Below are 27,636 nucleotides of genomic sequence, written 5' to 3' on the forward strand. Positions count from 1 at the left end.
ATATATATATATATCAAACTTTTTCCTGTGATGCTTGAAAATTTCTGGGGTACTAAAACATCAAATCTCTCCTAGCATTCACTCATTCATTCATTCAATTTTTATTTTCCTCAGACAATAAAACTTCTTTTATGTTGGCTTTCTTTTTCCAACCCAAAGAGGCATCAAGTGCCAGTGCTTGTAATATTCAACTTGTCTTGATTTCTGTCATTATTTCTATTTGGGACACCCCCAACACTTTCAGTTCTTGCCGGAAAGTCTATGCTAGCAGATAAATCACAGGTATAAAATATCAACCTTCATATCTTGACTAGTTGAGGAGCAGAGGGAAAAGCCAACATGCCTCCTTTCTCTCAGCCCCAAAATAATTCTGCCACGATGGTAGAGGCTGCCAGGATTATTGCCATTTCTATACTTCAAGAGTGATTTCAAGAACTCAGGAGAAAAAATATTTTAAATGTTTTTTTTCTAAAAAGGTTGGATACTGAAGCTCTATGACCTTTTTTCAATAAGGTGAAATTTAAAAAGGTTTTTAATATTTTTTTCCAAGGGCATGGAGTCAAGATGGCAGCATGGGAGGACGCAGAGTTCACATCTTCCCACAACTAGGGCACCTGCCGGACGCTGGTGGGGGACCTTGAAGCCAAGGAGATGGGAGGAACCCACAAGCGACTGGGTAGGATGTGGCGCGGAGAGGGGAGAAGTGGAGGCCAGACAGGACCGGTGCCCCTGAGGGGTGGCTGGGTGAGGGGAGGGGTTCCCACGCCTAGAGGGAGCCTCAGGGGCTCGGAAGACCAGGGGAGGCGCGGTGGGCGTTTCCCCTGTCCACTTGGGCCCCGGGAAGCCTGCTGGGCTCCTGAGCCTGGTCCTCTGCCCTGGGGCCCTCTCTGGCCGCATGGGTCCTAGGGGCGTCGTAGGGAAGGAGTGGGGAGAAGAGGAGGAGAGGTGGACAGTGGACAGGGAACCCTCTGGGACCAGAGGATCAGGGGAAGCGCTGCAGGCATTTCCCCTGCCCACTCGGCCATGGGAAGCCTGTTGAGCTTCCACGTCTGGTCCCCTGCCTTCTGGGGCCACCCTGTGGCCGCATGGGTCCTAGGGGCATAGGAGTGGGGGGGAAGAAGAGAGGCTAACAGGGAGGGACGCTCTTGGGTCGGAGGATGGGGGAACACGCCTAGCATATCCCCGACCCACTCGGGCCCAGGGATCCTGCTGGGGTCCCGGACCTGGTCCTCTGCCCTCCAAGGCCAGAGGCACTCCTGGGCCCTTTCTTTTCCAGCCCTGTGGGCCCTAAACATAGGTCCCGCCCACCACCTAAACCCCGCCCCTGCCTAAGCCCCATGCCCCACAGCCAAGGCCTTTTCTGGTTTTTTTTTTTTTTTCCTCCTCTTTTTTGCTATTGTGGTTGTTTTACCTTCTGGCTGTTGTTTCATATATATATGTGTGTATATATATATATATATATATACACATATACATACACATATATGTGTATATATATATATATATACACACACACACACACACACATATATACACACATATATATATATTTTTTGCATTACGCGGGCCTCTAACTGTTGTGGCCTCTCCCGTTGCGGAGCACAGGCTCCGGACGCACAGGCTCAGCGGCCATGGCTCATGGGCCTAGCTGCTCCGCGGCATGTGGAATCTTCCTGGACCGGGGCATGAACCCGTGTCCCCTGCATCGGCAGGCTGACTCTCAACCACTGCACCACCAGGGAAGCCCTATATACATATTTTTGATAAATTGATTTATTTTATTATTTTTGGCTGCGTTGGGTCTTTGTTGCTGCACGTGGGCTTTCTCTAGCTGTGGCGAGCAGGGGCTACTCTTCGTTGCAGTGCGCGTGGTTCTCACTGTGGTGGCTTTTCTTGTTGTGGAGCAGGGGCTCTAGGCACACTGGCTTCACTAGTTGTGATGCATGGGCTCAGCAGTTGTGCCTCATAGGCTCTAGAGCACAGGCTCAGTAGTTGTGGTGTGTGGGCTTAGTTGCTCCGTGGCATGTGGGATATTCCTGGACCAGGGCTTGAACCTGTGTCCCCTGCACTGGCAGGTAGATTCCTAACCACTGCACCACCAGGGAAGTCCCTCATCTATATTTTAAAATTTTTTTTTAACATATCTGTTAGTTTTCTAATTTATTTTATTTTTTACTCTTTATTATTGTTCTGCTCCTTTTTTTTTTTGCCACCCTGCATGGCTTGCGGGATCTAGGTTCACAAGCCAGGGGTCCGGCCTGAGCTCCTGCGGTGGGAGCTCTGAGTCCAAACCACTGCACTAACAGAGAACCTCAGACCCCAGGGAATATTCAACAGAGTGAGGTATCCCAGAGGTCCTCATCTTGGCACCAAGACCCAGCTCTACCCAACAGCCTACAAACTCCAGTGCTGGAAGCCTCAGGCCAAACAACCAGTAAGACAGGAACACAATCCCACCCGTCAAAAAAATAAAAAAAAAAAAAAGGGGATGACACAAAATATGTCACAGATGAAGGAGCAAGGTAAAAACCTACAAGACCAAATAAATGAAGAGGAAATAGGCAACGTACCTGAAAAAGAATTCAGAGTAATGATAGTAAAGATGATCCAGAATCTCTGAAATGGAATGGAGGCATGGATCGAGAAAATACAAGAAATGTTTAACAAAGATCTAGAAGAACTAAAGAACAAACAAAGAGAGATGAACAACAAAATAACTGAAATGAAAAATACAGTAGAAGGAATCAATAACAGAATAACTGAGGCAGAAGAACGAATAAGTGAGCTGGAAGACAGAATGGTAGAAATAACTGCTGAGGAGCAGCATAAAGAAAAAAGAATAAAAAGAATTGAAGACAATCTCAGAGACCTATGGGACAACACTAAACGCACAAACATTCGAATTACAGGGGAGCCAGAAGAAGAAGAGAAAAAGAAAGGGTCTGAGAAAATATTCAAAGAGATTATAGTGGAAAACTTCCCTAACATGGGAAAGGCAATAGCCACCTAAGTCCAGGAAGCACAGAGAGTCCCATACAGGACAAACCCTAGAAGAAACACACCAAGACACATATTAAACAAACAAAAATTAAATTCAAAGAAAAAATATTAAAAGCAGCAGGGAAAAGCAAAAAATAACATACAAAGGAATCTCCCTAAGGTTACCAGCTGATTTTTTAGCAGAAACTCTGCAGGCCAGAAGGGAGTGGCAGGATATACCTTAAGCGATGAAAGAGAAAAACGTACAACCAAGATTACTCTACCCAGCAAGGATCTCATTCAGATTTGATGGAGAAATCAAAAGCTTTACAGACAAGCAAAAGCTAAGTGAATTCAGCACCACGAAACCAGCTTTACAAATGCTAAAGGAACTTCTCTAGGCAGGAAACACGAGAGGAAAAAGATCCACAAAAAAAACCCCAAAACAATTAAGAAAGTGGTAATAGGAACATACATTCAATAATAACCTTGAATGTAAATGGACTAAATGCTCCAGCCAAAAGACACAGACTGACTGAATGGATACAAAAACAAGACCCATATATATGCTGTCTACAAGAGACCTGCTTCAGACCTAGGGACACATACAGACAGAAAGTGAAGGGATGGAAAAAGATATTCTATGCAAATGGAAATCAAAAGAAAGCAGGAGGAGCAATACACATATCAGATAAAATAGACTTTAAAATAAAGACTGTTACAAGAGATAAGGAAGGACACTACATAATGATCAAGGGATCAATCCAAGAAGAAGATATAACAATTATAAATATTTATGCACCCAACATAGGAGGCACCTCAATACATGAGACAAACGCTAAGAACCATAAAAGGGGAAATTCACAGTAACACAATAAGAGTAGGGGACTTCAACATCCCACTTACACCAATGGACACATCATCCAGACAGAAAATAAGGAAACACAAGCTTTAAATGACACAACAGACCAGATAGATTTAATTGATATTTATAGGACATTCCATCTGAAAGTGGCAGAATACACTTTCTTCTCAAGTGGACATGGAACATTCTCCAGGATAGACCACATCTTGGGCCACAAATCAAGCCTTGGAAAATTTAAGAAAACTGAAATCGTATCAAGCATCTTTTCTGACCACAATACTATGGATTAGAAATTAGTTACAGGAAAAAAAACTGTAAAAACCACAAATACATGGAGGCTAAACAGTACACTACTGAATAACCAAGAGATCACTGAAGAAATCAAAGAGGAAATTAAAAAAATAACATAGAAACAAATGACAATGAAAACATAACGACCCAAAACCTACAGGACTCAACAAAAGCATTTCTAAGAAGGAAGTTTATAGCAATTCAATCTCACCTCAAGGAACAAGAAAAATCTCAAATAAACAATATAAACTGACACCTAAAGCAACTAGAGAAAAAAGAACAAAGAAAACCCAAAGTCAGTAGAAGGAAAGAAATCATAAAGGTCAGAGAAGAAATAAATGAAATAGAAACGGAGAGAACAACAGCAAAGATCAATAAAACTAAAAGTTGGTTCTTTGAGAAGATCAACAAAATTGATAAACCTTTAGCCAGACTCATCAAGAAAAAAAGGGAGAGGACGCAAATCAATAAAATTAGAAATGAAAAAGGAGAAATCACAGACAATGCAGAAATACAAAGGATTATAAGAGACTACTACAAACAACTATATGCCAATAAAACGGACAACCTTGAAGAAATGGACAAATTTTTGAAAAGGTACAATTTTCTAACACTGAACCAGGAAGAATTAGAAAATATAAACAGACCAATCACAAGTAATGATATTGAAACTTATTAAATCTTCCAACAAAGTCCAGGACCAGATGGCTTCACAGGTGAATTCTATCGAACATTTAGAGAAGAGCTAACACCCATCCTTCTCAAACTCTTCCAAAAAATTGCAGAGGGAGGAACACTCCCAAATTCGTTCTATGAGGCCCCCATCACCCTGATACCAAAACGAGACAAACATATTACAAAAAAAGAAAATTACAGACCACTATCACTGATGAACATAGATGCAAAAATCCTCAACAAAATACTAGCAAACAGAATCCAACAACACATTAAAAGAATCATACACCATGATCAAGTGGGGTTTATCCCAGTAATGCAAGGATTTTTCAATATATGCAAATCAATGTGATACACCACATTAACAAATTAAGGAATAAAAAATGTGATCATCTCAATAGATGCAGAAAAAGCTTTTGACAAAACTCAACACTGATTTATGTTAAAAACTCTCCACAAAATGGGCATAGAGGTAACCTACCTCAACATAATATAGGCCATGTATGACAAACGCACAGCAAACATCATTCTCAATCGTGAAAAACTGAAAGCATTTCCACTAAGTTCAGGAACAAGACAAGGATGTCACTCTCGCTACTCTTATTCAACGTAGTTTATGAAGTCCTAGCCACGGCACTCAGAGAAGAAAAAGAAATAAAAGGAATGCCAATTGGAAAAGAAGTAAAACTGTCACTGTTTGCATATGACATGATACTACACATAGAAAATCCTAAAGATGCCACCAGAAAACTACCAGAATTAATCAATGAATTTGGTAAGGTTGCAGGATACAAAATTAATGCACAGAAATCTCTTGCATTCCTATACACCAACAATGAAAAATCAGAAAGAGAAATTAAGGAAACAATCCAATTTACCATCGCAATAAAAAAATAAAATACCTAGGAACAAACCTACCTAAGGAGGCAAAAGACCTGTACTCAGAAAACTATAAAACACTGATGAAAGAAATCAAAGATGACATAAACAGATGAAGAAATATACCATGCTCTTGGACTGGAAGAATCAATACTGTGAAAATGACTATACTACCCAAAGCAATCTACAGACTCAATGCAATCCCTATCAAATTACCAATGGCATTCTTGAGAATGCCAAATAGCCAAAGCAAGCTTGAGAAAGAAAAACGGAGCTGGAGGAATCAGGCTCCTTGACTTCAAACTATACTATAAGCAGCAGTAATCAAGACAGTATGGTACTGGCACAAAAACAGAAACATAGATCAATGGTACAGGATACAAAGCCCAGAGATAAACCCACACACATATGGGCACCTAATTTATGACAAAGGAGACAAGAACATAAAATGGAGAAAAGACAGCCTCTTCCATAAGTGGTGCTGGGAAAACTAGACAGATACATGTAAAAGAATGAAATTAGAACACTACCTAACACCATACACAAAAATAAACTCAAAATCGATTAAAGACCTAAATGTAAGACCAGACACCATAAAACTCTTAGAAGAAAACAGGAAACACTCTTTTGACAAAAACCACAACAAGATCTTTTTTGACCCACCTCTTAGAGTAAGGAAGAAAAAAACAAAAATAAACAAATGGGACCTAATGAAACTTAAAAGCTTTTGCACAGCAAAGGAAACCATAAACAAGATGAAAAGACAACCCTCAGAATGGGAGAAAATGTTTGCAAACGAAGCAACTGACAAAGGATTAATCTCCAAAATATACAAACAGCTCATGGAGCTCAATATCAAAAAAACAAACAACGCAATTAAAAAATGGGCAGAAGACCTAAACAGACTTTTCACCAAAGAAGATATACAGATGCTCAACATCACTAATTATTAGAGAAATGCAAATCAAAACTACAATGAGGTATCACCTCACACCGGTCAGAATGGCCATCATCAAAATATCTACAAACAATAAATTCTGGAGAGGGTATGGAGAAAAGGAAACCCTTTTGCACTGCTGGTGGGAATGTAAATTGATACAGCCACTATGGAGAACAGTATAGAGGTTCCTTAAAAAACTAAAAATAGAATTACCATATGACCCAGCAATCCCACTACTGGGTATATACCCTGAGAGAACCATAATTCAAAAGGACACATGTGCCCCAGTGTTCATTGTAGCACTATTTACAATAGCCAGGACATGGAAACAACCTAAATGTCCAACGACACATGAATGGATAAAGAAGATACAGTACATATATACAATGGAATATTACTCAGCCATAAAAAGGAATGAAATTGGGTCATCTGTAGAGATGAGAATGGACCTAGAGTCTGTCATACAGAGTGAAGTAAGCCAGAAAAACAAATATCGTATATTAACGCATATACATGAAAACTAGAACAATGGTACAGATGAACCTATATGCAGGGCAGGAATAGAGATGCAGACATAGAGAATGGACATGTGGACACAGACGGGGAAGGAGAGGGTGGGACAAATTGAGAGATTAGGATTGACATATATACACTACTATGCATAAAACAGATAGCTAATGGGAACATGCTATAATGCACAGGAAGCTCAGCTTGGTGCTGTGTGATGACCTAGACGTATGGGATGGTGGGGGGGTGGTGAGGGTGGGTTGGAGGGAGGTCCAAGAGGGAGGGGATATAGGTATACATATAGCTGATTCACTTCATTGTACAGTTTCTAAAATGCCGCTCTTGTTGCTGAGAAGGAGAAAACAGCTTCTGTGAAAAGACTGAACATGGAAGGAAAAGGAGGAGAAATGAATCAAAGATGACTATGTTTTTTGAAAATACAACATCAGATTTGGTCTGATCATGGCATTAGGAGATTTACAGAAGAATATGGTTGACTCTCAATATCAGTGGTTCCCATACTTAATTCTGCACTAGAATCACCTGAGGAGCTTTTCAAAAGCTCCTTGGAGAAATTCTGATTCTAGGGCTGGAGCATCATGTAGTGCCAAAAATAAAGCGCTAAAAATACGAAAGAATAGGGGTAGGTCAAAAGGACACTGGAGCCAGCCTTTAAGATGGGGGGGAGGGAGGTCCAAGAGGGAGGGGATATAGGTATACATATAGCTGATTCACTTCATTGTACAGCAGAAACTAACACAACATTGTAAAGCAATTATACGCCAATAAAAAAAAATTTTTTTTCACAAAAATCCTTTGAAATAATTGGAGAAAGGACCACAAAACAAAATGAGGCCTGAGATCACTGATTTTTTGAACTGTAATATTCCTCATCACCACAATCACCAGTACTTGATAAAGCCTATCTCACCCTGGACAGTAGTCCACACCTGTAAGGACACATTTACTGATTATCAGGAAGCTTGCTTAAATAATGGCATGGAGATACAGCAAAGCACAGACCAGCCCCTCTCCTGGGATCAACAAACAGTTGGCCCTCTTTCTTTTTATACCTTCTTCTTCCCCTATTTTGATTTGAATCTCAAATTTTGCCCATATCTTCAAATTCTATTCCTTGAGTAAGGAGGACTCAGTGACATAATTAGACAATTATAGTTAGGCAGCAAATTGGTGTCAGAGTTGTCTATCACTGTCCATAGAATGCCAAACTAGACTCCATTCAGAGCTGAATCTGGTCACCACTTGTCCACTATGACCTTGGCTCTTTATGCTGGGCCAAACCATACATACATAACTTTATCCTGGTACAGCACACCAAGCTCCTAACAACAGTGGTAGCTCAGAAGCCTACCACCACTATCTACCAGCCTTCCCTTTTTGCTTCTGATTTGCTTATGTTTGCTTTCATCTCCTAGGCCTCCCAAATCTGACAACCATTAAACTTCCTTTTTAACATCTGGCACCTCATATATGCTCTCCAACATCCCTTTAACAATGAGTTAAACCATTTATGAGGGACAATGTAGTTTTCTCAAACTAGAGTAATGTACAGACTTTTCTCTTTTTAAAGGAAAACAATTCTCAAAATACTCTAAGAATATGTCTATGGATTTTAAGAAACACTGAATTAGGTTTCCTTGTCTGCCTGAAAAAAATAACAGAATCTTAATAAGCAGTTATAGGAGCACCTAAGAGTCTGAAGAAAATGTGATTTATTAAGTTAATATTTGTCAAGTAGAATGCAATTTAGGCATTTGAAGTCAAAACTAATGAAGAATTGTTTTTCCCTTGCTGGTAGTTGTGCAGTTTAATCAAGGTGCTTGGAAAGCTACAGGTTTAAGAAGCTAATGCCAAACTTCCAGGTACGTTCCTTTATTCTTCACTATCTAAATTCCAGCCAGCTTTCAAGGCCAGCTTTAGTCTTAGATCCCAACCAATTGAGCTATCTTGGTTCTGAACTCCAAAGATACATAATCTATATGCCTTAATTAACATGCAATCATATACAGAGAAAAGCCCAGAAACAAACACACCAACACTATGATATACAGGCAGAGTATACTGTCCTACAGTAGGCAATAAACAGAGTAGGTAAGTATGGTGTTGACATTAGGAGATTTTAGTAATAGGAAAGGGACTATAGGAACCATAGTACTAAAATGTCTAAAGGTATTGGTGGTGGCAAAGCAGAATACCAAGCAAAGAGGGAATCTAATAAGGGAGGGACAAAAGAAAGAATGCAGTGGGTCAGTGTGGTAGGAAAGGGAGTGGGAAATAATAGAAAATATCTCATGGAGTCTTCCCACCAATTTACAAAGCTAGTGTTGTTAACATACTCAAGGTTGCATTGGTAATAAATGGAGGAATCTGATCTAATCTGTTACAACCCAGTTTTTATGCATCGGGACTAACACTTGATCATAAAAGCCATAAGGAATAAGACAAAAGGTAGAGACAAAACTGAACTAGTAGCAGTGGTGATGTGCTGTTGAGCGAATGGCCCAGAGTTCTTCTAATTCCCCTTGACTAGAAATAGGGTTCATTCCACAGTTATAGGAATAGAAGAGGGCACTTGAGCAATAAGGTTGAAGAAAAAAAGCAGGGTGCCTAGTAGATATTAATTTATTAACATTCATTGGACCACATGTGGATCTCTCAATGGCTTTGCAAGTACTTTTTTATTGTGGTAAAAATATATATAAAATTTACAATTTTTAAGTGTACAATTCAGTGGCATTAAGTACATTCACAATGTTGTGTAACTATCTTGACTAAACTATAGGTTCTTTTTTTATACTATTCTCTATTCTTCATTGAGTTTGGCACAGTGTTATGCACATAGAAAGCACTCCATAAATACATGGTTAATTAGCCTAGATACTATCATGACCATGTGATGATAATGAGAGGATGTGGTTGCTCTTGTTATGTTCCCAAATCATATGGTGTCTAAATGGAGTTTCTGTTGAGTGCTTGACAATGTGGTCATGAGAACTCACTCACCCTGGGAACAGTAATCAGGGGTTCTCCCCTGAGCTTTTGCCTAATAGCATTCTGTCTCATGTCCTTACACAGACTATTATAAATAGGACATTTGTACACAGCCATGGCTATACCCAAGGTTTTCCTGCACAAATCTTCCTCAGATTAGGGGTTAGGAACTGCTTACATAACATAATCAGAAATACAACTTGTTAAATGGCCACAAACCCTTAATTTCCCTTTCACATGCCTACTCCATTGGAAGAGAAATGTATTCCTTTTGAATGAGAAGAACTTTGTGCATGTTTAGTTTGTTTTTTATATCAACTTTGAGATATAATTTACATACACTGTAACTCATCCATTTTATCGTGCACATATCAATGACTTTTGGCAAATGTAAATACTTGTGTAACCATACATGTACAGATTTTACAAACTGCATTAGATCAGATTATGAGTTACAATAATTGAATAAATCTTGATTGTAAAAACAACAAATATTTTGGCATTTATATTGTATTATTCCCTTTTATATGCAAATATATTAACAGAATATACAGATACCTAATTCAGAAATTTCAAACATTTTGCTGCTTCTGATTTAGAAGCATTAAAAAAAGAAAAATGCTTTTAACAATTTACTGTACTCAATTTTAGGCATTACATTTCAAGAAAAAAATCCACAAACTAGAAAACAAGCAGAGTAAGTCGCTAGTACTGAAAAGCTGAGAAATCATATTCTAGAAAGAACACATTAGAGAATCAAGGGTTCTTAAGAGAAGAAAATATGCTGAGGTGTAGTAGGGTCAGGAAGGATAATGTTGATCTCAAAGAGGTGAAAAACTTTTTGTTTTTCCCTCTCCATTATGGTTTATTACAGGATATTGAATATAGTTCCCTGTGCTATACAGGGAACTATATTCAATAGGACCTTGTTGTTTATCCATTCTATATACAATAATTTGCAACTGCTAATTCCAAATTCCCAATCCATCCCTCCCTAGCCCCACTTCCGCCTTGGCAAGCACAAGTCTATTTTCTATGTCTGTGAGTCTGTTTCTGTTTCGTAAATAAGTTCATTTGTGTCATATTTTAAATTCCACATATAAGTGATATCATATGGTATCTTTTCTGACTTACTTCACTTAGTATGATAATCTCTAGGTTCATTCATGTTGCTGCAAATGGCATTATTTCATTCTTTTTTATGGCTGAGTAGTATAGAGAAAACCCTAATGACTCCATAAAAAAACTACTAGAAATGATAAATGAATTCACCAAGGTAGCAGGATACAAGATTAGCATACAGAAATCTGTTGCATTTCTTTACACTAACAATGAAATAGCAGAAAGAGAAAGTAGAAAAACAATCCCTTTTAAAATCACATCAAAAAAAAAAAAAAAAAACTTAGGAATAAACCTGACCAAGGCGGTAAAATAATTACATGCTGAGAACTATAAAACACTGATAAAGGAAACTGAAGATGATGCAAAGAAATGTAAAGATATCCCATGTTCTTTGACTGGAGAAATTAATATTGTTAAAATGGCCATATACCCAAGGCAATCTACAGATTTAATACTATCCTCATCAAATTACCCATGACATTTTTCACAGACCTACAACGAATAATCCTGAAATTTATATGGAATCATAAAAGACCCAGAATTGCCAAAGCAATACTGACAAAGCAGGAGGCATAACCTTCCCAGACTTCAGACAATATTACAAAGCTACAGTAATCAAAACAGTGTGGTACTGGCACCAAAAAAAGACATATGGATCAATGCAACAGAAAAGAGAGCCCCAAAATAAACCCACACACCTACAGTCAATTAATATTCGACAAAGGAGGCAAGAATATAAAATGGGAAAAAGACAGTTTCTTCAGCAAGTGGTGCTGGGAAAGTTGAGCAGCTGCATGTAAATCAATGAAGTTAGAACACATCCTCTCACCATACACAAAAATAAACTCAAAATGGCTTAAAGACTTAAATGAAAGACTGACCCCCGAAAACTCCTAGAAGAGAAAACAGGCAAAACATTCTCTGACATAAATTGTGGCAAAGTTTTCTTAGGTCAGTATCCTAAGGCAACTGAAATAAAAGCAAAAATAAATAAACAAGACCTAATCAAACTTATAAGCTTTTGCACAGCAAAGGAAACCATAAATAAAAATGAAAAGACAACCTATGGATTGGGAGAAAATATGTGCAAACAATGCAACCAACAAGGGATTAATTTCCAAAATATAAAACAGCTCATACAACTCAATAACAAAAAAACAAACAATCCAATCCAAAAATGGGCAGACTACCTAAACACATTTCGCCAAAGAAGACATGCAGATGGCCAATGGGCACACAAAAAGATGCTCAATATCACTAATTATTAGAGAAATGCAAATCAAAACTACAATGGGGTACCACCTCACACAGGTCAGAATGGCCATCATTAAAAGGTCTACAAATAACAAATACTGTAGAGGGTGTAGAAAAGGGAACCTTCCTATACTGCTGGTGGGAATGTAAATTGGTACAGCCACTCTAGAAAACAGTATGGAAGTTCCTCAAAAAACTGAAAACAGAGTTTCCATATGGTCCAGCAATGCTACACCTCTGCATATATCTGAAGAAAACTGTAATTTGAAAAGACACATTCACCCCAATGTTCAGAGCAGCACTATTTACAATAGCCAAGACATGGAAGCAACCTAAATGCCCATCGACACAGTATCATGTCATCTGCATACACTGACAATTTTACCTCTTCTCTTCCAATTTGGATATGTTTCATTTCTTTGTCTTGTCTGATTCCTGTGGCTGGGCCTTCCAATGCTATGTTGATTAGAAGTGGTGAGTGGGCATCCTTGTCTTATTCCAGATTTTAGTGGGAAGGCTTTCAGCTTTTCACTGCTGAGTATTATCATGTTGGCTGTGGTGAAAAACTTTTATATGGTAAAAAGACCAAACTTTTTCAGGATATGGCTCCAGAGGGCAAAAGTACTAGAGGGAAGTTATTAAGGGTAGAGTTTACTGTACATAAGAAAAAACTTCTAAGAGTTAGAGCCTCCAAATGGAATGGTTGTATCCCTGCACTGTTATTGTTCAGAAAGAGGCAAAAGACCATCTATTTGAGAAGTTGGGGAAAGAGTAGAAGGATTAGATTAGTAGGCCTCCTAAGTCCTTTCCAATTCCAATTCTGAGATTGTGTGATCTAGGAACTTCTTCTAATTTAAAGTCAGATGTCAAGGAAACCATAACTCAAAGGTGTACAACCCCTAAATCATGGTTTGATCAAGAACAATGAACAGACAGAAGCATACGCAGAAACAGACTTGCACCTGTATATACATACGTACAAACACACACACACACACACACACACACACACACACACACACACCCCTTCCCACAATTCCTGGGAAGGAAAAATAAGAATAACTTATATAAATAATGACAAAATCTGTTCTATCTTTCCCACCAAATCTACTTTATGTCCCCTAGTCTATGTTAATAGTATCACTGGCTACCCGATTATGCAGAATAAAGCCTTAATGTTTATTTTCTTTGACTCTTCCATCTTCCTCCAATTCCTACTAAGTCTACCCCAGAAATAACTCTCAGCTGTCTTTTATCTTTATACTTGTACTGCCATGCTCTCAGTGAAACTCCTGCAATTGATTCCTAAGGTCCTTCCACCTATATTCTCCTCCTCCCTAGGGCTATTATTCACACTGCTAACAGTGGTCTTTCTGAAGCACAGGCTATCACATCACTCTAATCTGCTCAAAAATCTACTGGCTCCTGGATACCTACACAAAGTAAAGTTCAAATTCTTTAGTATGGCCTTCAATGGCATCTCAGTCTCCTTGCTTAGTTTGCTCATGGTATCTTATGCTTTGGTTACACTGTAGTTCTTGTCATTCCTGAAAGGCTATACCCTTCTCTACTCCATGTTTTTGTTTAGATGTCTTCAAATGCACCCCCTCATTCCCTTCTGTGGAAATTTTACTCATTTTCCAAGGCTCAAGCAAATGCTACCTATCTTGTGACACTATCCTTAATGCTTCTATGTCACAACCCCTGGCTCCCTCCCTTGGAATTAAACAATTCTCCTTGGAGCCAATAATACTTCTTTTCATACCTTATTTTTGCATTTAACAATAATGCTTGAAATTTCAGTTTTGGGTGGGTCCAAGCTTATGGCCACCCACTTTAAATCCTTAAAGGCAGATAGCAGGCTTCATTTATTTCTATATCCAACCTTGTCAGAACCCCAATACCAAGTACCTTTTGTATAAAAAGTGCTTAATAAATGTTTTTTTTAATTGAACTGGGATTTGAGGACAGTTAGACTTCTGTCCATGGCGCAATACCAGTCTTAAAAATTGTAAATTCGGGACTTCCCTGGTGGCGCAGTGGTTAAGAATCTGCCAATGCAGGGGACATGGGTTCAAGCCCTGGTCCGGGAAGATCCCACACACTGCAGAGCAACTAAGCCCATGCACCACAACTACTGAGCCCACGTGCCTAGAGCCCGTGGTCTGCAACAAGAGAAGTCACTGCAATGAGAAGCCTGCGCACCTCAACGAAGAGTAGCCCCCAGTCGCCGCAACTAGAGAAAGCCCACGCACAGCAATGAAGACCCAACGCAGCCAAAAATAAAAAATTATTTTTTTAAAAAAGAATAAAGAGCCTTAATTTTAAAAAAATTGTAAATTCTATTAAAATTCTAATCAGAAGTCTAGTGATTGATAAAAGTCTCTTATCCTTTTAATCTAACATCTCTGAGCCAAAAACAATTATATACTTACATTCACTAGGAGAGAGAAATCAGTGACCAGGTGGCTAAGTTCAATTAAGTCCTTAAAAAGAAAGAGAAAGAGGAAGTTACTTACTTTCATGCCTCACAGCTACCAAAGGAAAATCATTTTTAACATACCGCTTCTAAGGTTTCCCATGATTCTGCAGCATTTTGATCTCGAGGAATTTCAGGCAACACATATATCTGAGTCATACTCTGAGGATCAGCTTCATCTTCAGTAGTGTGAAATGTGCCTGGATGAACATAGTCTCGTGTTTAGAGTTTATCTGCTTTGTTAGAAAAGACGGTAGAATGAATCAATTCCATAAAACAACTACCATGTGAAATGCTTACTAACAGAATTGATTATATTGATTATATATCTATGGGCAAGTTAGTTAACAAATATTTTTTCTTTAATTATTCTAACAAAGTCATCTAAAAAAATTGCTACAAATACTACTTACCCAATCTGAATAACTAGGGCTAGATGTGGAAGTAGCACAAAGTAGAACTATTCTATTTGGCCAATGTTCTATGAAGAGATACCCAGTAGATATAAGTTTAACACTTTTCATTGCTAAATCATTAACATTTCTTTGGCTATTTTAGTAATAAACATCAGATTCACAAGATTTTAAAAGTAGGGAAGGGATGTATTTTTAGCAATGAAAATCAGTCATTTTTGGTAACAATAAATTTGTCATCAAACTAGCATCTTACCATATGTACCTTTTTGTACATATTGCCATCCTTCTTCTCCTCAGAGTAATTTTTCTGGCCCATGCCTCCATTGCTTCTATGTCTTTTCTGGATGTTAAAAAGTCATCAACCCATTAAGCCTTTCCTCATTAAACACTGCTATAAAGATGAATTAATTTATACTCCAAACTCCACCTTCAAGCCTTTCTTATTTCCATCTATTGGTTTTACCAATCCATTCATTAAACTGATATTTATGAAACGCCTACTACATGCCAATCAGTGTGCTAAGGTAAATCACAAAACAGTTCCAAGTCATAGTGGTTAGGGGTATGGGCCTAGTCAGAAAGACCTGGGTTAGAATCCTAGCTTGGCTATTTACTAGCTCTTTGACTTGGGAAGGTATTTCACCTTTTTGACTTATTTTCCTCATTTGTAAAATGAGGTGGTATTTATTTTGCACTGTGGCTGGCTTATCTATTAAGAACAAGTGGTTAATAGTTACTACTACTGTCACTGCTACTGCCGATATTGTTAATGGAACTCACCATATAATGTGTGATATAGACATGTTAACAGCCAAGTTCAGTATAGTCTGATAAGAACTATGATATGGGTAAGCATGGAATGCTATGTGAGCACCGAAGAAAGGTATTTAACCTAGACTTGTGGAGGAAGAGTGGTCTGAGAAGGTTCTGAAGCTGAAGCCTGAGGATGAACAGAAATTATATAGCTGAACTGGGGCAAGGGTAGAGGGGGAAGGAGAAAGTATTCAGGCCAGGGAGAATAATATTTGCATAAGTTTGGGAACTGAAAGGAGTCAGTATAACAGAAGCATAGACTATGACAAGAGAAAGCAAAGGTTGAGGCTGGAAATCTAAGATGACATCATTTATGGCATTGTAAACTATATTAAAGAGTTTTGTCTTTCTCTTAAGATCCATATGGAACTTTTAAAAGGAGTGGGAGACTATTGGGAAGCTGAGGGTGCCATAATCAGATTTCAGATTTAGAAAGGTAAACACAGCTGTAGTGTGAACAACAGATTAAGGATGGAGTTGAAAGGTGAAAACTTAAAGAGTGAAAAACCAGTTGGGAGGCTTTTCAATGTGTCTGGTGCAAAATGATGATGGTGTGCTCTAGGACAGTGGCAGTGGAAATGGAAAGAAGAGATCTGAAGGTCTACTTCCCTTTGTCTTCCTTACTGCAAGCTCAAAACACCTACCACTTTAATTTTTCTGAGCACCCATTATGTATTGAGTACCAGGGACAAAAAAGTGAATACAAAGTAGCTGCTCTCAAGGAACTTATATTCTAGCAGAGAAGACATACAAAGAGACAATCCTAAAACAGTAAGAGAGTGCACTGATATCTAGATAAATATAGATACATATAGTACTTATGGGAGTTTCAAGCTGGGGGTGGCATCTGACCTAGTTTGGTGTGGTGTGCACCAAACTAAAAAAGGTGATCTTTTCTACTAGCCTAAGAAGATAGGAAAATAAATTCTAGGTGGAGAGACCAGCATGAAAAAGGTCCTCAAAAAAAACACAAAAAAACCAAAAAACCAATATAGCTTGATATAAAATCAGCAGTCTGGTCTTGCCAAAGCATAAAGTAAAAGACATACAATATAAAAGTGGTATTTTATAAAACTGCATTACTATTTTACTTTCAAAATTTGAGAATGTTTTACCTCTTGAGGAAAACAACCCATCTGAATTGTTTAGGAAGGGCACAGTCAGTTGATTAAAAGTTAATTTGTAGGCTTATTAGAATTGACAGTGTTCTTTTAATTTTGAATCTTCACTGAAATGAATACATTTCCCTACCTTAAAGGAAGAGCAAAAACATCAAATACAGAATATGTTTTACATTACAACATATAGCAGATATCCAACATTTTAAAAGCTCTGATTTTTACGAATGCTTAAAAGTTATTTACCCTACGTCTTAAGTTATCACATAAAAATACTTCTCACTTCAAAGTAATTAATTACTCTAAGATCTTTCTTCTACTTAATATTGCTTTTGTAATAAGAGCTCCCAACTTCTTTAATAGGATGATGAATGATAACTGTTATCATTAACAGATCAAATGTAAAGCAGAACTTTATAAACATAACACCACTCAAAAGATTTTTTTTTAAGCCATAATTAATCTTGGTTCTGTTAGAGAAGATTCCAATGAAATATGCCAGGATATATAACAAAATAATTACTATTATCTTGATTATATAAATTCTTGATCTAAAAAATGAAGGGATGGGAAATGTTTGACATTTGAAGCAAACACAAAAGATTTCCCTCAGTGAAAAAATAAAAAATGTTTAAGTCATTTATGTTTCACTTGAAACCAAACTGCGTATGCATCTTAGTTCAAATGGAGTCTTAGAACAAAGAAATCTGTTCTCTTCCATGGAAAATCCTGCTGTAAACTTACAACTCAGAACATCACTAATCAATTCGAGGCGTGACTAACAATTGAGAAAGGAATCTTTTAATTTCTACAACTTCCGTAATTCATTTATTCCAGCTTGTATTAAAAATCACTATATCTCAGTGATCATCCACTGACTTTGAACTTTTACAAGTTGCTACAGAGATGATGAGGCAAAACACAGAGATAGATTATAGCTGCAGGAAAGATGGCTAAAGAGTTCTTATCCTGTCCACAGAAGTCAAAATTGCTATTGTTTTATAGGACATAACAATCTCAGTTCCATCCACTTGCAAACAACTGCAAGTGTAAAGGGAACGTGGACTATACGTATCACTCACCAGTGTTTTTCAAATTCTATTTATAAAACATTATTGACTATAAACTCAAATAAACATTAAGATATTTTTAGTTCATGTGAAAAATAAGCTTAATAACATGGACATAAGACTTCTCCCTTCTCTCCATGTGTCTAAACATATTCTCTCTCTGCCCCCCCCACCTTTCTCCATACATCATGAAGGGCAATGATTCTAGTAAGAATTACAACACAATATTTAAGGAATTTCTACTAAATTTTACTACATTAGAAAAAGTTCCATCATAAATCTAAGTTAATTCAAAAGCATTTCCTGAATTCTTTCATGTTCTAACAGCTTTAACATAGTGACATTATTTTACTGATCATCTACATAAACCTACCCATCGAAATAAGATGACTTCTAAGTCATGGCTTTAACTAAGCTGCAGAGGAGAATTTTTAAGAATATTAAAACCAATACAAAACACACCTTCTGAATAATATACAAAAGCATCTACAAGATTTACAAAACTGTTCAATACAAGTGTATATATATACACCTGTTATAAAATCTAGTATTTCATTAAATTCAATATGCTGGTCTGAAGTTCCCAGCAGTTTTAAGGTTGGATTCTTTTCTTTTGTGAATATTTGTTTAAAATGTAATAAGATTCTGTTTCTATTGCACTGATGAAGTGTGTGTGCTGGATGGGGAGTAAGAAAGACAAAGATAGAGAGAAGCACTGGTTTGCTCTGTATGCCCTGATACACCTTTCTAAATACAAAACAAATGTGTAGGCTCATCACTTCTCTTGGTGGGAGGCAATATGCTAAAAATGAACTAGACACACAAGAGAGAAAGAAGGGAGTTTCTCAGATCAAGAAAGATTGGCAGAGAAGATTTGCTTTAGGAACTCTCAAAATCTGGACAAAAGAAACAGCAAAATCATCACAGCTTCCCCCTAAACTTAATAAGCTTCTTTCATTCTCCAGAGAACATAAAACATTCTATTCTACTTGTTATTTCTATCTGTAAATGAAAAACTATTTTTGTATTTTGATCTCAGTCATGGAAATGTGGCAACATTGCTCCTGAATCTCTGTTGATGTCTCCAACCAATTTATTTATAATCAGATTGAATTTTTAAAGGAAAAAGTATTTTAAGGCACTTAATTTCTGTGCAAATCAAACACATATTTTCTGTATAGGCTGTCATTACTATTATGAGTACCTAAAGCAAAAATAAGAAAAAAACAGAGAACACAGGATAAAAACACGTAGAATGACAGAAAAGAGTCTACAGCTAGAAGACCACACATGGAGCAAACCCAGTTCTTACCCCACTATTAAATTAAAGTCTTATGTATTAGTTGCTCTCTTTTCATTCTTCTTCTTCTTTCCCACCCTCTCAATTACTTGTTAATAATATTTATGGATTTAACACAACTTAGTAGAAACTTCACATTTGGTGAAATACTCAGGCACTGGGTGAGACACTTTTAACTGCTTAATGTTGGCAATGGATTCAAAGTCAAAGCACAATCTGACCAGCAGACAGTTCAGAATTTGAAAGTATACACACTGTTTTAGGTATAATTTAGGTATCTGATTTTATAAATAGAATGACTGTTTCAATTAAATCAGCACTAGATGCAGAGATTTAATTTTGTAGTTTCTCTCAGTGGCAAGTGATTAGTTCTTTAGCTAATTTGGTATTCCATGAATTGAGAAGTTTGAGAACCAAGAGAGTTGGAAAACAAATTTCACCTATTTCTCCTCCCTCATCCTCTGGCTCTGCCCCGATCTTCTTCACTTCCTCCATACACATGCTTCCTCAAATTTTGCCAAGATTTTTTTTTTTAACACCAGTCAGCTCCCTACAAAGAAAGTTAATTGCCAGCAAACTGGGTAAACTGCCTTTTTCTAATAATCACCCAATTCCTCTGATGACATATAAACCCAAATTTGTTGAGCCCAAACAATCCTACTGGTAGAAACACAAACAATGCAATACTAAAATGCAAATTAAAGCTAGAATACTTAAATAGAACTCAAAACTTTTGTTTGCTAGGGAATTGCTGGTGATAGCAATTCAAAACTAAATAGCAGAAGAGACTGATGCCAGTGACTCTTTCCAGAAAATCCAACATTATCAGTGTTATTACTGTCATCACAACTGTCACAATGTCTGGTAAATAAGATGACTTCTTAATCTCATGGAACTTATAAGGCCCAGTTTCTCTATACACAAACATAAAGTATAGGTTTGCACTACATGGTAAGAACAGCATTCAGCTGCATCATTATGGAGGTGATAATTACATATGAACAAGATGATGTAAACAGTAACTACAAACTATCAAAAAGCATTCTTCCCAAACACTCTTCGACCAAGGTTGAGTGCTAACATTTCCTTCTCCCCAGAACAACACTTTAGGCAGTGTTGCTAGGTAGTGGTTATCGACAGAGTGAAGTGATTAGAGCACATCTGATATTATAAAATTGTCTCTAAAAAGATGTTTATTCATTCATATTTCTAAAACATTTATTAATGGTCCACTATGTGCCAAGTACTATGTATTATGTGCTTAGGTACTAAGGAGGCAATAAAAGCAAGATTACTCAGAAACTCTGGATGATGGCCTAAATGTTTCTTCTATTTAAAAAAAAAACCTCCCTGTAAAACTGGATCATTAGCACTGAAAATACAGCGTTAAAAATAATCTGGTTTTGGAGACAGGGAGTGATACAGGAGCCTCCTAACTCCTAGGTAAATAAAAAGAGGAAAACGGGTCAGCTGTAATCTCTCAGATTGTATTCTAATTTTTAGTTTATTTATACCGCATCTTTTCCATAAAGTTTTAAGGTGACTTAGAACACATATAAACTGTAACAAGATGGCATAAATTAAAAAGAGAAACTCTAAAACAAAAATGGAAATACAAGGACAGCAATTATAGAACAAAGCCAGGAAGTTCAAAATTTTGGCTTTTGGCAATTAAAAAATTTAGATTTAAGTATTCTAGTAAACAATTCAAGTAGAGAAATCTTATTAGTTATGCCATTCAAATACCCAGAAGAATAAAAAAGATTAATTGCTTTGAAGTACTACTACCTATTAAACCAAGAATTTTTTTCAGGGTTCCTTACACAGACATTATACAATGCAATCAACAATTATCAATTACATCCTTAGAAGAGTTATCATGACAAGTTTCACTGGCCTCTTTCTTAGAGTATCACTTCATAAAAGTTAATGGCATGACCCCCAATGCAGACTTTTCTGGGAGACAGATCTAACACGCCCTCTGAAAACCAGAATGCCTAAGAAAGAAGCATGCCTGCCTAGGCCACCCCTGCACCTGGAGATGAGGGAGGAGTACTCTGCAGACAAAGATGACATTCTCCTTAGGAAATATTTTAAAATTTATTTTTAATATATGCACAAATAGGTACTTGAAGCCTTTAAGTTCCTCACTATACAGCACAGCCTCAATTTTTTTACCCTGTAAAACTTTTAGGATATGCATTTCCAAGCACAATCAGGGTCCAAGAATTCAGCATACTGGACTAGGAGGTGATCCCTGGAGATTTATATATAATCTGCAATATCAATACAAGAAGGTAAACTTAATTAACTGCATTACTATACTATGATCAAGAATAAGACTTAGTACATTACCACCAACAGTCATGGATCTGGTCAAAGAAGGCTGTAATAAAGTTTCTTCATCATTAAATTGTTTCTTAAGTTCTTCTACAGATTCCAGATGGAGTTGAAGAAATTCTGCTGTTGCTGCTGATGCTTCTTCTTTAACAGGATCTATCATTCTCTTCAGAAGTCCAAGGTCATCCTTTTGGACTTTCAAACAAAGCTTCTCCATTTCTCGGATATTGGAGCGGAGTTGCTGTAAAAGAAAAAAAAATCATTAAAGCCACCATCACTTAATATAAAATATCTTTATTTTCAGAGGTAATTTGTGATAATGGCTTTCAATGGAAATCAGAAGTATTCTCTACAACAGACAGTATGTATTAATACTTTTCTGTTTTTTCATGTCTCTGGCCAAATCCAGCTTCTTTAGAACTCACACCCTCATACTCTGAATTTATTTGGCATTTTTCCTTCATTAAATGTGATTATTACAAAGGTAACAAATGAAACACTGCAGAAACACATCAAGAAAAACTTAATGACTTTTTACTTTAAATTGGAGTATAGCTGATTAACAATGTTGTGTTAGTTTTCCCCACTTCACCAATCCTACCACTTCTCTTAACTCAGTCCTTTCACATACTGCTCAAACATTAGCATATACAGCCTTTCTTTTTATAAAAAACGAATTACATTATGCACAATAATCTACAACTGACCCCAACTTAACAATATCATAATGGATATCCCTCCTGGTCAATGACTGTACTATATTCCATAGTACTGATGTAATACAATTTATTCGACCACTCCTCCAGTGATTAAAGTCATTCATGTTGTTTCCAGTTTTTAGTTATTACAAACTATGAAACAAATGTACTAGACTATAAATCCTAATGTATGGTAATAGTATATATTAGTGTTCTACCATATACTATTATACTACATTTTGTAGGAATGATTCCCCAAAGTTAGAGTACTCACTCAAAGGATAATATGTATTTTTATTTCAATAGCTATTATCAGTTCTTCCCCAAAAGGCTTAACAACTCACAGTGAGTTCCCATTTCCCCATATACTGCCAGCACTACATGTTATCTCATTGTTGTTTTACTTTGAATTGCTCTCTGAAGTTGCTGGATTTTTATGAAATGATTTTCTCTGCTGTTAAAAATCACCTATTGGCATAATTTATAAATTTTTCTCTAATGTGTTGATATAATAAATTATGGGAAAATTTCATGGTATAGAGCCATTTTAATATTTCTGAGATAGACCCTCCTTGGTCAATATATACAATTTTTTAATACACTGTGGGATTCAATTTGCTAATATCTTATTTGGAATTGTAGTACATCTGTGTATGTGAATGTGTGTGTGTGTGTGTATGTGTGCATGGATGCATACATTAACAGTGTGTGTGTCTATACTATCTTCACTAGGTTTAAACTTATTCTAACAGATTTAAGTTTGTGCTAGCTTCATAAAATAAACTGGGGAGCTTTTCATCTTTTTCAATGGTCTAGACTTTGAAAAACATAAAAACCAATTCTTCTTTTACAATTAAACAGAACTTGCAAGAATGATCTATATATGATGCTTATTTTAAAATTATAGATCTCTAGTCATATAATATTTTAAATTCTTTTCCCCTAATGTACTTTCACAGACACTAATGCAAATCCTGTACAGCAGACAGAACAAAAAGTATTAATTTCTTAAATTTTTCAAGTGCCTACTTTGAGTGAGGTGATATAGTCCATATTATTACATTCCACATTATTACACATAGAGAAATCAAAACAAAATTTGTTCAGGATTTACTTAATTATCTAGCAGCAAAGCTCAGGTTAAAACCCAGGTATTCTTACAAGTCCATCAACCTTTCTATTAAACTATAACCATAATTCCTAGCTATACGGTACCTTAATACAATCTAGAGTATCTACTGTATTCTACTAAAATTAAAGCTAATTCTGAAAAAAAAATAGTTTAGCTACCACCTAAAGCATCTTGTAAGATTTTGTGGGTGAATCAAAAAGTTGTACCTCTATCCTATCATGACTCTATACTTCATTTAACTTTATGTCCACTCTTATCATCCCCATGTGAGCTGGAAAACCTAAAGATAATTGGACTGTGGATTAAAAATATGTGATACGTGAGCATTTTAGATGTAAAATTCATGGAACCCTAAAGGGCTTATGTGATCATTCAATTCAACTTCACAATTTTACAATATGGAAACTAGAGTCCAGCTGAACACAATGGGAGAATTAGGACTAGAGTCCAGTTCTCAAATCCTGGAAAAACACTGTCTCCTACACACCATCTCTTGGCTGTGTGATTCCTTTCTGGACTACAGTTATAACTTGGTTATGTACTTGCTACATAGTTCATAGAGGTATTTTAGGCGATGTTACTTTGGAGAAGCATTAAGAAGTTTCTGCAGCTAATGAGCATTTGCCTCTGACATATTCTTCCCCTCTTATAGAATCTGTACATGTTACATCCCCAGTCAAATTACGGTGTCTAGCTTTAAGAACTCTTTATTACTATGGGTGAAGGGAAAAATGTTAAGGGAGAGAAAGAAAATACCCATTTAACTATAAAATGTGATACTATAATAACAAAAACACAAATAATGGCTAAATTTGTATCAACACTACTGTAAGTTGTCCATTATGCTAAGTGCTTTACCTTCTTTATCTTGTTTTACCATCACAGTTTATTTTTGAAATAGATATTAATGTTATTCTCATTCTACAGAAGAGAAAATTAAAAGCAAATTAAGAAAATATCCCAGGATTACACTTCTAGTAAAAAGTAAAGCCAGGAATCAAATTCAGGCTACAGAGCATGTGTTCTCAACAACTTTACTATATAGCTATACTATCCAAAAGAAATACAATACAAACCATAAATGCAAGCCATACACTATGTATTTTTAAATTTTCTAACAGTCACATTAAAAAAGTAAAAAGGAAGAGGTGAATTAGTTTTAATATATTTTATTTAACCCAATGCATCCAAAACATTATCATTTCAACATGTAATCAATATAAAAATTATTAATGAAATATTTTACATGCTTTTATTTGTAGTCAGTCTTAGAAATTTGGCATATATATTACATTCACAGCACATCTCAATTCAAACTAGCCACATTTTAAGTGCTCAACAACTATATGTGGCTAAGGGCTACTATACTGGACAGCTACTACATAGCTACAGAGTCTCTCTAAAGTTAATATGTGAAGAATATAAAGTAGGTGTTTCTGCTTCTGGCTATAGCAGGCTGGATAATTCAAAATAACCCTCCCATCAATGACTACTTAAAAAGCTGAAAGCAACATAAATCACAAAACAAACCAAAAGAAAAATAAATTCAAAAGCATCAAAAAGCAAACAAGATAGTGAGAAATTTGTAGGCCAAGAATTGGGCAAAGATGGAAATCCAGAGACGTGAGTCCTGAATTTAGGTCACACTTGCTTGAGGGTATCTGCTTACCAGAGTGCTTGACAGCCTCACAAATCTCAGGGTAAAATATCCAATGCCAGGACTTGCTAAGGATAAGCACTATGGTGCCTTGGGCTGGAATCTTAAAAGAACTGCACCCTAGGAGCACAGGTGATCCTGAAATAAATCAGCCCCTGCATGAACTGCAGTTTGGCTTCCTGTCTTTTATGTAGCTAGTATAAATCTTTATCTCTGAAATAGTATAAAGATAATCTTGAAAGTTAATATCCCAGAGGCTTAGAAGAAGCAAATAAACATCCTCTCTGGAGGAAAATAACATCATCCCTAGCTATCAATAACTTCCATAAATAATTTTTCAAATATAATGTCCACCAATCAAAGACAATCAAGCACATGAGGACATACACAACATAATGAAGAAACAGCAGAAACAACAGACAATTGAAACATCCAAAGGGACATGTAATAGGGGAATTAGCAAATGTGACTTATAAAACTATGGTTATTTTGTTCCAAGATATAAGTATCAAGCTTGAAAATTCAGGAGGTAACAGGAAACTATAAAAAGCAAAATACAGATTTTAGAAAAGAATGAATATCATTTAAAAATAGAGTACACAATCCTTGTACACTGTTGGTGGGAATGTAATTTGGTACAGCCACTGTGAAAAACAGTATGGAGCTTTCTTAAAAAAATAAAAATAGAACTACCATATGACCCAACAATTCCACTCCTGGATATATATCCAAAAAAACCCAAAAACATTAATTTGAAAAGATACAAGCACCCCACCCAGTGTTCATAGACATTTCAAATAAACAACCTAACCTTACACCTAACGCAATTAGAAAAATAAGAACAAAAAACCCCCAAAGTTAGTAGAAGGAAAGAAAACATAAAGATCAGATCAGAAATAAATGAAAAAGAAATGAAGGAAACGACAGCAAAGATCAATAAAAATAAAAGCTGGTTCTTTGAGAAATAAACAAAATTCATAAACTATTATACAGACTCATCAAGAAAAAAAGGGAAAAGACTCAAATCAGTAGAATTAGAAATGAAAAGGGAGAAGTAACAACTGACACTGCAGAAATAAAAAGGATCATGAGAGATTGATTACTACAAGCAACTATATGCCAAAAAAATGGACAACCGGGAAGAAATGGACACATTGTTTGAAAAGCACAACCTTCTGAGACTGAACCAGGAACAAACAGAAAATATAAAAAGACCAATCACAAGCACTGAAACTGAGACTGTGATTAAAAATCTTCCAACAAACAAAAGCCCAGGACCAGATGGATTCAAAGGAGAATTCTATCAAACATTTAGAGAAGAGCTAACACCCATCCTTCTCAAACTCTTCCAAAATATATCAGAGGGAAGAACACTCCCAAACTCATTCTACGAGGCCACCATCACCCTGATACCAAAACCAGACAAGGATGTCACATACAAAAAAACTACGGGCCAATATCACTGATAAACATAGATGCAAAAATCCTCAGCAAACTATTAGCAAACAGAATCCAACAGCACATTAAAAGGATCATACAACATGATCAAGTGGGGTTTATTCCAGGAATGCAAGGATTCTTCGATATACGCAAATCAATCAACGTGATACACCATATTAACAAACTGAAGGAGAAAAACCATATGATCATTTCAACAGATGTAGAAAAAGCTTTCAATAAAATTCAACACCCATTTATGATAAAAACCCTCCAGAAAGTAGGCATAGAGGGAACTTACCTCAACATATTAAAGGCCATATACGACAAATCTACAGCCAACATTGTTCTCAATGGTGAAAAAATGAAACCATTTCCACCAAAATCAGGAACAAGACAAGGTTGCCCACTCTCACCACTCTTATTCAACATAGTTTTGGAAGTTCTAGCCACAGGATTAGAGAAGAAAAAGAAACAAAAGGAATCCAAATTAGAAAAGAAGAAGTAAAATTGTCACTGTCTGCAGATGACATGATACTATACATAGAGAATCCTAAAGATAGTACCAGAAAACTACTAGAGCTAATCAGTGACTTTGGTAAAGTAGCAGGATACAAAATTAATGCACAGAAATCTCTTGCATTTCTATACA

At 36.5% G+C, this 27,636-nt stretch overlaps 1 protein-coding gene across 22 annotated transcripts in view; it reads right to left on the minus strand.

The window, feature by feature from the left end:
- The window catches only part of STX17 (syntaxin 17), a 179,791-nt gene that overhangs the window by 102,384 nt on the left and 49,771 nt on the right, over nucleotides 1–27,636 (minus strand). For 21 of the 22 annotated variants that reach the window (XR_003681184.2, XR_008618194.1, XR_008618192.1 and 18 more), the window contains 3 exons: nucleotides 22,076–22,301; nucleotides 15,088–15,203; nucleotides 14,960–15,010 (listed from right to left, as the gene is read on the minus strand). Coding sequence is in view for 6 of the 22 variants with exons in the window: in XM_055087071.1 (XP_054943046.1) it covers nucleotides 14,960–15,010; nucleotides 15,088–15,203; nucleotides 22,076–22,301 (393 nt within the window). In the remaining 16 variants the exon portion in view is untranslated. Of the gene's footprint in view, nucleotides 1–14,959; nucleotides 15,011–15,087; nucleotides 15,204–22,075; nucleotides 22,302–27,285; nucleotides 27,515–27,636 lie in introns of those variants that run through there. The other variant, XR_008618200.1, reaches the window with a different exon arrangement.

The sequence above is a fragment of the Physeter macrocephalus genome, chromosome 9 (genome assembly GCF_002837175.3).
Source record: "Physeter macrocephalus isolate SW-GA chromosome 9, ASM283717v5, whole genome shotgun sequence".
NCBI classification, from domain to species: domain Eukaryota; kingdom Metazoa; phylum Chordata; class Mammalia; order Artiodactyla; family Physeteridae; genus Physeter; species Physeter macrocephalus.